This window comes from Apis florea, unplaced genomic scaffold (assembly GCF_048593485.1).
Source record: "Apis florea isolate Af1SG1 unplaced genomic scaffold, ASM4859348v1 contig_3036_pilon, whole genome shotgun sequence".
Lineage (NCBI taxonomy): Eukaryota > Metazoa > Arthropoda > Insecta > Hymenoptera > Apidae > Apis > Apis florea.
In genome coordinates this window covers 281,854-295,720 of record NW_028256694.1, presented here as the reverse complement: position 1 = coordinate 295,720, position 13,867 = coordinate 281,854, and the positions used below count along the sequence as shown (strand labels likewise).

The 13,867-nt window shown below is 31.7% G+C and overlaps 1 protein-coding gene across 1 annotated transcript in view; it reads right to left on the bottom strand.

Annotated features, from left to right (window-relative positions):
- Positions 1 to 3,790: 3,790 nt before the first annotated feature.
- The window catches only part of LOC100866996 (octopamine receptor beta-1R), a 53,096-nt gene continuing 43,019 nt past the window's right edge, over positions 3,791 to 13,867 (bottom strand). Inside the window, exon 3 of the mRNA XM_012489365.3 lies at positions 3,791 to 4,222. Within this exon, the coding sequence (XP_012344819.1) occupies positions 3,916 to 4,222 (307 nt within the window). The 3' untranslated portion in view covers positions 3,791 to 3,915. The remainder of the gene's footprint in view (positions 4,223 to 13,867) is intronic.

The window sequence follows — 13,867 nt, the reverse complement described above, 5'->3', positions numbered from 1 at the left end:
ATTTGTCGAGGAACTATATTATCAGAGTTTAAAATAAATAATAATTGAATATCGGGAAACTTAAAATATTAAGACGAGAAATATACTTTAGCTTCTTAATGATTCAGAATCTTTTTTACAACGTGTGCGACATTCTTTTTCGAACTGTAGACGCGATCTTTTTAACGAAAAGATTCTCTTTTAGATTTTCAAAAAAAAAAAAAAAAAAAGAAAGATAAAAGATTTCCAAGTTTCTGTTCGCCTTTTGTATCCTCCGCGATGAAAAAGAAAAAAGTAACGAAGAGTCACTGTAATCACTTGTATAACGCGTAACTTTTTCACCGCAAACGTTGCATGATACATGGATTTTACTAGCACAATATTGCTCGCGAAACAATTCGTGTTCTACGAAAAATTTATCGAAGCATTCGTTTCCCAAGACTTGGTATAAATTCTCCTTCTGTAACAGTTTTTTCCATCATTGAAATATCGCTTCGTCATCGTTACAATATATTTCCAAAAAAAAAAAAAAAAAGATCTCACTTCTTTAAGAAGTTTCCTTTCAACGAAATATTTATTAATGAAAGTTTTTGCTGGTCTAATAAAAGTTGTTTGAAAGTTTCGTTGATTTATTGAAAGAACAGTTGTGTATATTTCCTTTCACGATTTAGCTTGAAATTGCATTTTGCGCAAAAAGAATATAATTTGTTTTGTCGTTGAAAAAAGACAAGATTTGCATTAAATATCGATGTTATATTAAAAAAAATTATATCTGATATAGTTATAATAATAATAATAATAAAAAAAATAAATAAAAATAGGTAATAGAAAAAAATTCAATAAATGATCTGAAATAATGATAATTTTATTATATTTATCTTGATATTTTGCGGCAAGGATAAATCGCTTGCAATTTCTTACTTCAATCTTCATAAAGTTTGTTTATGACAAATAACACAAATTCTATCTATCTATCCATCATTGTCCTATAAAATTCACATTTCCATTTTTTTTTTTTTTCAATTACACAAATTCTCTCCAAATTCTACAAATAACATTTTAATTTCGATCGATACAATTGATAACTCGTCGTGATGTGTCTATCTTTTTTTTTTTTTTTTCCCCCAGTTCTCCGTTTTGTCGAGTTCAATTTGAATGGTGTAAAATTTTCAGAAATCCAATCCAGTGGTCCATTTTACTCGTTCGGTCCAAAACAATTTCATTCATAGCTTGTTGAATTCGCAGTGAATTCGTATTATCAGAATATTGTAAATATTCCGTTATCTGTTCATTCATTATTCGAACGACTTGCTTTGCAATGTCGTTTCCTTTGAAGCGGAAATGTTGCGCGCAGATTCGATTATATTAACAGGTATGCGCTTTCGCTGTTAAATCGACGATATAATCATCTTCATAGCGTTAAAACTTGAATTCTGTGCAACAACTTGATACTAAGATTATACAACGTGAAGATTTATCGTAAGATTGTAAGTTAATCATCGAGTATGTTTATTATATATGCCAATTATACAATAATAATAATAATAATAATAATAATAATAAAAAATTAAAGTTTCTATAATTTTCATCAAAAATTTCATTTGTGAAGCGTAAATGTAAAAAGAATTTTTATGAAAATTACTGTTTCCTCTTTTTTGTTTGGTGGCAAATGCAGCATATTTCTTTGGCTTTATTCAAATACAAGAGGTTCGTCCTTTCGGGAATAATCTTGCGTTCCTTTCGCGTCGACTTCGCGTTTATCCTTTAATTCCTCGTGTCAACGTGAAACCGAGGCATTTTCATCACTTAAGGTAATTTTCGTCGTTTAATACGATGTTCACCGACCACAATCATGTTTGTTCTACGCAACAACTTTTGCGTCTGACTTTGAAACGATTTTTAATAAATTCGCCTTTTTATCGAATGGATTTTTTCTTAATTAAAATTTTCAATTAAGTGCATGTGATGTCGTTCCTTTTTTCCATCCTCTTTAGATACAATCATTTTAAGAAAATATGAAAATTTAAAATAATAAGATTTTTGCGGAATTCGAATAATTCATTTATTGAATTAAATTTAATTAATTTATATATTAAAAAGAAACAGTGTGTGCATCGATGTATTTTTGATGTTTCTTCGTTAAACGAAAGTGTGAAAGGTTTCGTTCGTTGGAACAGTTTATTAAATTTTTCATCAAACGTGAGAAGAAGAAAGTAAGTAATTAGAAATGATGACAAAAAATGATATTCAAATATTATATACAAGGAGGGATAACAAAATGCACAAATGAAGCAAAATATATGCACATTTTTTAACGAAACCGTTACGAAAACAATTTCTTTATTTTATCTTCAATTTTTCATCCGTCCTATTTTCGTTTCGAAAGGGGGAAAGAGGGATAATTTAATAACGCGAGCGCGAGAAAATGGAAAGAAGCAAGAATGGAGTGGAAAGTGACGTTATCAGGCCAATCTTAAAATATTACTCAAATCAGATCATCCATCTGCCCCCGGGGGCAGCAACCTTATTTACGGACTTGATAAAACGAAGAAAATAGACGACAGCGTCTGGCAAGTGAGCAACCACCGTCTTAAAATAGCTTGACCGTGTTAAAAATTCCTTGTTTCGCTATCTTCCTTCCAGTATTAATCTTCTCCTTTAATATCGCGTTATCCGCAATGCACACCAACTGTACTTACGACTATAATCGATGCGTATCGCAAGAATCGTTGTTTCTCAATTTTCTTCGATTTTTTTTTTTTTTTGTAAAGATTTTAACAAGATATATTCTACATATCTTTACATCGAATGTTTTAAACGAATTTTCTATTTTCATTCGTGTTCACGATACCATGAAACTCAACTTAAACCACGAAAACGAGTCGATAACGATATCATCTATAAAATTGATCAAAGGATGAGTAGGTACGTATATTTTATTTTTCGCATATAGTTCATTTGATTCTTGAATTTTTGCATTGAATTTATCCGTACGTGAAGATAGATTTTTTTTTTTTTCATATATTTCAAAAATGGATGTACGTAAAGTATTCAATTTCTATACTTGATTGAAATCATTTAATAATTTCTTCGAAAAAGAAAAAATATAAATTCCTTTAATCGTAATTATATTACGTACAAGTTTCTGGAAAATTTTAAAAATTTCAAAGTTTTCTTACGATGATTGAAAGAAACGATGCGATTTCTTATTTATTTATCGATCAAAAGTATTTTATTTACAACAACATTTAAAACGAATTACTACGATACTAAAAAATATATCTACTCATCCTTTCGTAAATTAAATCCTTTTATAAATCATATCAGTTATTAATATAATTCGTTCTCGTAAAAAAAAAAAAAAAAAAAAAAATGAAACGAAACGATATAAAAAAGTTTAACAGTCCTTCGAATCATCGATCGAACAAGGCGTATAAATCGTTCAACTCTGTTCTCTCCCATAAATTGGCTCGCAACATAGATACCTCGACAACTTCGTTCATTCACTGTTCAACACTGAAACTGTTTCAAGTTAAAAAGCCAACAGACTCCGCACTTTTTTACCGATAAAACAACGGAATTGGAATCACGGTTCAAAAAACATTCGTCGGTTATCGCGCCTCTCCTTTCTTCAATTGGCGATCGAAAATGTCTTCCGCACTGTCCCACTTTTTAATTGGCAAGCGAAACAATCTTCGTGATCTCTGACCATTAATTAGTTAACACTTGATTACATGACTGTCATTGGCCGTTTATCGCCAATTGGGGATATTAATTCGTAAAATCTCTAATTGTACACGAATCAAAAATTTTCAACAGTCGTCGATCGAACGATCGTCTTAAATTAATAAGAAAGAAGATTAGATCCTTTTCCTTTTTCTTCCTCCTCCTCCTCTTCGTTTCGAAAGTTGGAGGAGAATCGAATTTGCTGAAAACTCAGATACACGCCTCGATGTGGACGTTCGTCATCTCGCTGGCTCTCAGTTGATTGTTCACGTGTAATTCCGAGGACGCGTTACTGTGCACGAGATCCTGCTTTCTATGAGCTTGACGTAGATCGCGAACCGGACGCAGGGCAACGCAACAGCTCTTCAACGTTTTTCTGAACGCGACCCGGAAGTCGCGATTGAAGTAGGCGTAGATGAGTGGATTTAGCGCGCTGTTGAAGTATCCTACCCAGAATACCACTGCCACCACCGAGTCGCTGCTCTCGCAGGTGTCGCACAGAGACGTGATGATATACCTGTTGAAAGAAAGAACAGATGTTCATTGATGAGAAGAAGAAGGGGTAATAAAGTGGATGGATGGAGAAACAAATGTTTTTTTACGGAATAATTTCATTGTTAGTTCTTTTTAGTTGGTTTTTTTTTTTTTCGTTGCAATTGTACGCAAGTGAGGATTAGATAAATTATCAAAAAAGTATTCATTTATAGTATCGTGAAATTATTGTGAAATTAACTTCGGACAAGTGTGTTTAAGAACAAAAATGAAAAAGTAGCAAGTAGACGCTTGTGATAATTATAATTAAAGAAATTGAGATGGATGAAAAGTAGATTTTAATTTATATCGAATAAAAATATTCATCTGTTTTTCGTTCGCGTAATACAAAATAATTTGCAAAATAATCCAACGTTAGTTAGTTAATGTTAGTTAGCGTTAGTTAGCAATATTTGAAATCGTTCGATAATATATCAGTTTAATTTACAATCTTGTTGGCTTCTCGAAATCAAATTCAATCTCCGTTCCATCCATTCCCTCGTTTTTGCTTCACGAAACGATTCCACGTATTCCATTACCTCGTTGCCACCTTCGTGTCTGTCTACAAAACACTGTTCATTTTCTCTAGATATCACTCCCCATTCTCTACATTTCTCCAAAGAAACACAAACAATTCAAGAGATTCTGGTGAGTCCTCGCTAAATTCTCAACAACGCAATTTGCCTGAATAGCAAAATCTTTTGAAACCGGCAGCAATATCGGTTTAAAATCGATAGCAGCAGCTTTCGAAGTGAAATGCTAAGTAAGTTGGAATCAAAGTACATAGGTGGAACTACTTGGAACTAGTTCGTTCCCTATTAATCTCCATTCATGAAGGTGTACACTCGAAGTGGAACAGCATCGACCGTACTTAGCCCACAACTTAACTTTGAAATTGTTTCCATTTACGATTGTTACAATACATTGCAATAGATTTATTGGCCTTTTCCGCTATCGATGATCGCGCCCTTTGATATTCCTGCCGCGAAAATCCTCTTCAAACGGATCTTGTCTATTTTTCCTTTTATAAATTGAAAAAAATCGATGGAATATTTTTACTTAAAATGTTTTGTGAAAAAACGATTGAACGAATAAAAAATATAATCAGACTTTTTTCAACGAATCTTAAATCATATCTCGTGTTGATCGTATAATAAATTTAATAATAATAGAATATATTAATTGTGTGTATAGATCATTCATAGTTGGCTAATTGATGTAAATCGGTGATTAATAAGCGAGTAATAGACAACTTCAATGGTCAGAGTAGAATAAATCGGTCGTAGATTAAAACATCTGTAATCGGACGAGTAAACAAAATTTTCGTAATTGGACAAGTAGAACGCGTTATTTATCGTTATGCAGGATAGATCGATTGTGTAAAAGTCGCTTATAATTCGATTCTAAGTAGTAAAAAAATCGATAATAATTAGGCAAGTAGAGATAAATAGATCGGTCGTGGTGAAACAAGTAGAATAGGTCGGTTGTTATCAGCTTTAAATCTTACAATGTAACGGATATAGTATTTCAAATGTTAAAGAGAATGATAAAGGGACGTATGTATATTAAAATAAACACGTTATATTAAAACAAAGCAAAAATAGAATTATTTATATATTAAATTGATATATTACTCGATGATTTATTTGTTCTAGAATTATTATTAGTCGATGGAATAGTGTTTAAATGGAGATTACGCGAAGGAGTGATTTATGACTTTATTATTAGATTGTCGATGGATATGCAATTAACGAATTAAGTAACTGCTAATTTAATGAGAAAGGGAATTTAATGAGAAATAAAATAGTTGCGTTATTTGCATAATATTAATTCCGTGAAAGAATGAGAAGAACTTTTGAAATAGTTTAATATTTGAGTATGAATCTTCTATTAATATTACAGCAACCAGTATAATTATTTATTTAATATAATTAGTTAGTCCATAATAATAAACGCTAATTACGAGATAATATAATAATTATCTAAATAGATACCAAATCAAAAGCCCTATCATAGATTACAATAAGATTCATGATAAACATCATCAACAACTGTTATTATAAAATTCATAGATAGATATTAATTTAAAAAACTAAATATCTCTTCTCGTCTTCATCTTTTTTTTTTTTTTCATGCATCTCATCAATTTTCATTAAAGAATGACTTTGATCTTCATCGTGAATTCTTTTGCAAGTATGAAAAGGGAGAAAAAATCAAAACAATCCTTTGCAGATTACAATTGTACAATACGTTTCATTTGTCTTTGTGATTTTATTGTTTCGATTTTCTTCCAAACTCGAGAGACATGGAGTGAATTGTAATCAGTGTCGAGTGAATCGTAGTCATGTAAACTTGAGATCTTTTGTTTGTTTGTAAAGTTTTCCTCTTCAATTGACGCTCGTCTCTGTCTTTTTTTTTTTTCTTTTTTTTTCCCTTTTTTCTTTTCTTTTTTTTTTTTTTTACGTGTCATACGAGTATATTTGTAGAAACCTGGTAGGGAAGTTCGATTAACACACACAAAGTTAAAATTTATGAATGGTGGCATTCTAGGTTTCACTCATCCATAATTAAGCGACATCAAATAGCCAATGGTGTAAATTTATATTGATATTGTTTCTTTCCTTCTTTTCTTTGTTAATTTCTTTTGACGAAATTTCTTTTTTCACGTTTGTTCCGTTTTGTATTTTTAATGAAAATTCGTACGAATTTAACGCTTTTTTTCATCGATTTTCATCGAATCATTATTTTTCATTATTTTCTTTTTTTTTTTGTTTATTAGCATCATAAATCATAATAAATTGTATTTTGAGATATTTGCTAGTTAAAAATAGTTCTGAAAATTCGTATTAATTAATCCGTGATCTAGAAAATTATTAACTATTTAAGAATAATTTGTATCGCGTCGATTAAATATTAGATATAAATATTAGATAAAAAAAAAAAAAAAGAAGGATTGATGCAAAGAATGAGTGATAAATGGTAACAGTCGATTGACGAATGCATAACACGCGATGTTTCTTCTTTGAGTATTACGTCATAGGTTATGTCATAATGAAAGAGGAAAAGCTAATAAAAACAGCGTAACGGAAAAAGTTTCCAGACGATTGAAACGTTGACATGCGATAAACGACAATAAATACAAGTTCGATAGGGAGAAAGGTCTTGGAATAAGAATTGACCTTGGTATCTAATATTAGCTCGAACTATAGTTAAGCTGGTACGTATGAATAATGATCGATGATCGATATATATATACAATGAGTGCAAAGACAATAAAATATGCATGACTAATTGGAGAAAGAAAATGGAATTTTAAACTATTTTTCTAATAGTTGAAGATACGTGATATATGTATATATATATATGTATAAAATATATGTATACGAACCTTCTTTCTTTCATTCGTCAAACTAATTGAATTTTAAAAGTTTCATTTAAATAAAATCCAGAGAATTTTCCAACTTTAAAATTTGCAATTAAAGATTTTATGTCTTCTTCTAAAGAAAGGGGATAAGAAAAATTCTGATCTCGTCTCCGATATAAGTTCTGTTTCTCGTGAACGAGAAGTTTTCAATTTTAACGTGCGATCGATACCAGTCGTTTCAATTTTAATCCAAAGTGAGATTCTTTTCCAGGTAAATTTCAATGCGTATTCACGAAAAGGATGGCTTTTATGCCTCTCGTTTTCTTTCGGTCAGCGAAGAAAAAAAGGTTTGCTCGTTAAACGAGCTTCTTCTTCTTCTTCTTCTTCTTCTTCTTCTTCGTGACACCCAATGAGATTCCACGAGAGTGCTTTCAAGAACTTTTTCAATCCCTCGAAATCGTCGAGTTTTCATCCCCCCCCCCCCTCCCTTTATATCGATTCTTTCGCCAAGAGTCTGCTTTTCGATTAACAACCCGAATTTCCTGTTCGATATTTTAACGAAATTATAATTTTGTCGTAGTACACGACAATAAATTTTTTTTTTTTTTTTTTTTTACTATAATATATACCAAGTGTCCATTGAGAACTGTTTAATAGTAGTTTAATAATTGTTTGGAATAACTGGTAAATTTTATTTATTCTTTACGAAGAATATATAATTTAAAAGAAAAATTTATCGACTAGTTGTTGTAATAATAAACTAAAATCTCAAAAATTATAAAAGACTTACAACGATCTATGTGTTTAATAATATATGAGATAAATCGATGAATTGAAAATAAAAAATAATAAAAGAACAATGGATAATGATAGTTGAAAATAAAATTTATTTATCTATTCTCGATTTTTTCATGTCATTATCTTTGAAAACTTTGATAGATTTTCCGGTAGAGAGAAATCAACAGGATAATAAAGTATCCAACTCCGTTGCCTGGGCTTTTCTAAAACTATCGAGACTATAAATCTAGGTATTCGAGCATTTCATGGGTAGTGAAATATGGCCTAGAAGAGAGAATGGCAAGATTCGCCAGATGTATCCCTTTAGAAATATTATCCTCTTTGCGAATAGCTAAAAAATTATCTCCTTTAAAAGATATGTAAGAAGAAGATACGGATGAAAATTGAAATAGATCATTAAATCGATCTATTAAATTATTTCGTAATAAAAATTATATTTATTGAAAAATAATATAAGTACAGAATGGAAAAAAATGGAAAAATAATTCTTTGATTTATACTTTATTATTAATATCAAAGATCGCTGTAATCTTATTGATAACAATTTAAAAATTTATAAATTCCTTTCTTATAAAAAATGTACTCAAGATTCGGATGATTAATGTCAATGTTTATACTTTCGCTTGAAAAAGAATTGAAACTAATATATTTTCAAAACCATTCCTCGACAATTTCCAAGATATTCGAGTAAATAAAAATTTAAATGGTTAACATGCAGTCTTTTAAAATTCTTGTCAAATGAAGTCGAGAAAATTCTCTTCGCGTCGAGATAACGACTACACAATTTCTCGAAATCGTAGAAAATCGTTGAAGATCGAAAAAGAAGATGGCGAAATGGGAAAAAATCCGGTGAAAACATCGAGACGAGAAAACGAACGAACGAACTTTGCACAGTTGAGAAATTCGCGTGAACTCGTTGAATTTTCGAAACAAAAGGCGCGCGGGACAGAATTATTTCGTTGAGCTGATGGTTGCGAAAAGGGGGGGCGAAAAGAAAGAAGAAAAAAAAAAGATAAGAGAAGGGTTGAAAGAAGGTTGAAAGAACTATGGCGTGGAACGGGGTCGACAGAAAAATGCCGCGATTTCCCACTCTCGGCCAAGTGTCGGACCGTGTACATTTCGCTTTATTAACTCGTCCATTCCCGCCTCGCGTTTTCCATCCCCTTTTCATCCCCCCCCCTTCTTTTTTTTTTACCTCTGAAAGTGTCGAGGAATCAACAGAGCCAAGTCTGGATGTCTGGAATTTTTACATTATTTTGAGAATCGTTGTTCGTCTTTCTCTTCGTAATGAAACTAATGGCTTAGGTTTAATTTCTGCTCGATAAATTTCAATTTGACTTTTTTTAAAATAACTTTTTTAAAAAGAAGATATTTTTAAAGAGAAAAAACGGGGTAGAATAAGATTTTTAACTTTCGAAGGTTTGAAGGGATGATCGTGAAGCAAGATGAAAAATAATACAATGTTCCAAAGATATAAAAAAGACTCGTTTTTCACATTTTTTTTTTCTATTTCTTTAAATTAGAAATGGTATATAATCAAGTAATAAAGAATTTTTCTTGAGAATTAAAGTTTCTTCTAATGTTCCACCAATCGCGTGATTTCATCAATGTCGTTTATACCTTGATGAATCTAATTGCAAAACTTTCTCGAGGATTTACGGCTTACCGGAAGCCTTATGTCTCGTATCTCGGCCACGAAACCACGAAAGCCTTCGATCTTTGATTTAAGTTCGACAGAGCGTTGTATTTAGTATAAATCTTTCGATGTTGTAATTATATTTAATGCATCAAATATATGATGATAGGGATTATATTAGGATTAATTGAATTTCGTTGAGCGAAAGATTTATTTGATGATATGATTTGCATGATACGATAATTTGGGGAAATTTAGGGTAAAACGTTAATTTGTCTAATGACGCATTACGACGCGACATTAGATATTGAACAAACGATACGATTGAATTCGTTCTTATCTTCTGTATCTTTATATAGGTATAATTATTTATCAAAAAAAATTTATATATACTTTTCTTTTTTAAATCAATAAATTATATTTTCCCAAAAGTATTTTTAATTAACAGAAATTATTAAAATTATTTATAAATGTGTATTTTTTGTAATTCAGTTCGTATGTATAGATTCAATAATTCGTTTAAATTTTTTTTACACAAAAAATGAAATTCTTTCCTCCGAATTTTACATATAAATTTACATATATTTATAAATAATTTTATATAATATAAAAGTTTTATACAATATAGAAATAAGATAGAAAATTCCTTTAGAAAATGAGATTAAATCCGTGAATTCCATTCCATATTTACGAATTTTCCTCGAAGACAGGTTAGGAAAAAGCATAGAGAGCATCTTGAGACATTTCATTCGTTTCCACGAAACAAGAAGTACTACGATTCCTCCGTTACTCGAAGTAGAATAAGAAGCTCGGAAACAAAGTTTGGACGAGGAAAAACATCCCGCAAGGGTATACAAGTTGGAATCGTGAGTAGCGTAGCGAAAGGGAAGAAACGAACGCGATAACTTCCGCCAATTCGACGAGACAGCTGAAAACATTGGGGAAATGAATGTTTGCAGTGGAAATCACGAAATCGTTGCATGGGTCAGGAAATCACGGAGGTTCTCCATTTCCTTTTATCCACGGAATGTGTGAAACTCTGGCAGGATACGATTAAAATACCGATCATCGTTGCGTGACGGCAAAAATTTAGGAAAAATATTTTTCCAACTATTTTTCTTATATTTTATTTGCTAAAAAAATGTAATATCAATTTGAAGATTCGCGCTCACGCCTCTCTAAACCTAATGATTTCGAGACAATTTATAAAATTTGTTAATAAAGTTCGTTACTACTGTGCGAGTAATGATATTCATATTGATTTGATTATTATTATATTAATAATATTGGTTCGATATACGAGACAATCTTGACAATATTGTCATCTCTACATTGAATTTTTAACAAATTTTTCATACGAAATATTTGTAATAGAAATATTATATAGAAATTATATTAAATAGAAAATACTGCAATTTTCAATTTTCGATATAACATATTAGAAATATATATCGAAAATTTCTTCGTATAAAAATAAATTGGAAAAAAAATTCTCTTTATCGTAAAAATTAAACTATCCGATATATATGATCGTAGTTCCACCCTACCTACGAGCTATCTTATCGACGAGATTAACTCGATGGACCCGTTGGGAGCCGTTAGAATCTAAGATCCGTTGCAAACCCGCCACGTTCGTTCACGAAATTCGACTTCGATTCTTTCGAGATCGATACGCGAAAATATCTCGAGGTAAAAAGTTGGTGAAAAACTATTGAAAATCGTGGAGCGCAATAGCCATTATATACCCGGTGGAAATTTGGTGGTGGGTGGAAATTTTCGTTGTTCACGACAAAATCTCGCAAATTCGAAGCACGCAGCACGGTTAATTCCATGCATACAGAATGAACTTTCTACATTAGCCTTCACGTGCGCCACATCGCGGTTATATTCGAATGGCCGCGTTAATGCGCATGCAATTTTCCGAAACGCTGAATATTTTCGCGCTAAAATGACGGGATGTGTATATATATATATTCATCATTTATCGTCTTTTATTTTTTTCTATATCACGTATTATTAGATTTTTTTCCCCATTTTCTTTCATTCGCGTTGCGTTATAACGATCGAACGAAGCTGGAATTGTTCGATTAATATTATTACGATAAATTTTTATGATATAAAAATAAAAGAGAATTATTATTTTAACAGATTTTCCGTTTAATACCGTATTGCATTATTTCATTGGATGGATCTTAAATAGAAAGATTGAATAAAGCTTTATCGAAAGGATTAAATAACAAAGTTGAAAATTGGAGGTTAATATTTCGATCGAGTCGAGGATTAGGAAATCGAAACAGGGGAAAATTTTACAAATGCTTGAAAAAACTAGATGAAACGGATTTTTTAGCCATAAACCCGGATTATCTAAACTTTCTACCATTCAAACATCTTTTTATATATTTTCGTTGGTTAGAGGACCAACGAATAAAATTCCTTTTTTAACTTTATCTCTTTTCTATCCAGTCGCGTTTCGTTCGTTAACGTTTAATTACATTATTTATTAAATAATGACGAAATAAATAATTTATAAAAAAAATTTTATAAAAATCCGATCCGATCTTCGAAACGAGTATTCGTTTCGATGCGAAACTAGAACTTAGAAAGAATTGAAGAGATATCGATCCATTTTACGATTCTCTTTTCCTTCCAATAATTTTTCCCTTTAATAGTTTTCCAATCAGAAAACGACTACAATTTGTCCCAGTTACGCGTATCGACTACTGCGTGGAACGACGCAATAAAAACATATCCTCCGTTACGGGCACGGCAACGCTAGATCGTATCCATTATCCAATAACCATTAAAATCTGTATGTAATAATGAGTCAAACTTTAAACGATCGTTTCATCGAGTTATTTACTTCCGTCTCGTTTCCACAAACGAGATCCTTCCCCCTTTTCTTTCCCTCTGTTAAAACCTGTATATCTCTGGTCGCCCGTCTCTCGAACACAGTGTGACCATTGGAACGAAGAACGGGAAACGCAACAATGGCGTTTCCAAATGAAAATTCGATAAACAAAGGGGATGGGCAGATCTGGTAGTTGGTATGCGCCGCGATGCGCTTCTATTCCAGTGATAACAGGCCAGAATACGTTTGTCAGAATCGCTGGGACACCATTGCGACGATGCTAAATTGTAGGCAGACGTGGACGGTATGCGTGATGCAGAAATTATTCGTAACGTTATGCGCGACAGTTGACACGACGACGGACGTTTCTTGGATCGAGAGAAAACGATTACGCGAATCAAGCGTGATATCGAGTAATATAAATGGTAAGAGAATCTTTGATCGCGTTTATAAATTGGATCGTGTAGTTTAGATTTGGATCTTTTCGGAGGCGAATAACAACGATACAGTTACAATTTTTCCGGTATTATTGACAAGAGTTCATATTGAGACGTAGAATTCTATTTAAAAACAAGATTATTTATCCTTTGTTTTGAAAATCGGGTTAAGCTTATTTTCTTTCTTTCATTGCAAATAAAAAGGAACTCGTCTTGAAAAGCTTGCCAATTCCTGAGATTCGTAAGAAACATCAAAAGTGGTTGGAATCCGTGTACAGAATCCGAGATACGTCGGAAAGAGCATCTCTATGACATCCAACTAGCCAATTTTTCAGTCACGAATACCAGACGTAAAATGTCAAAGGAAGTGGATATTTATAATATTGGAAACTGTTCAACGTCGCGAATAGAAGATCGCGAGTAGAACTCTTCTCTTTTCCATATCTTGATAGATCTTAGGAAGAAATGTTGCGTTCATTGTGCGCGAGATGTTTCGGAAGTCGATCGATAAAGATTAAGACGCTGATTCTTGAGACGATTTCAAACGA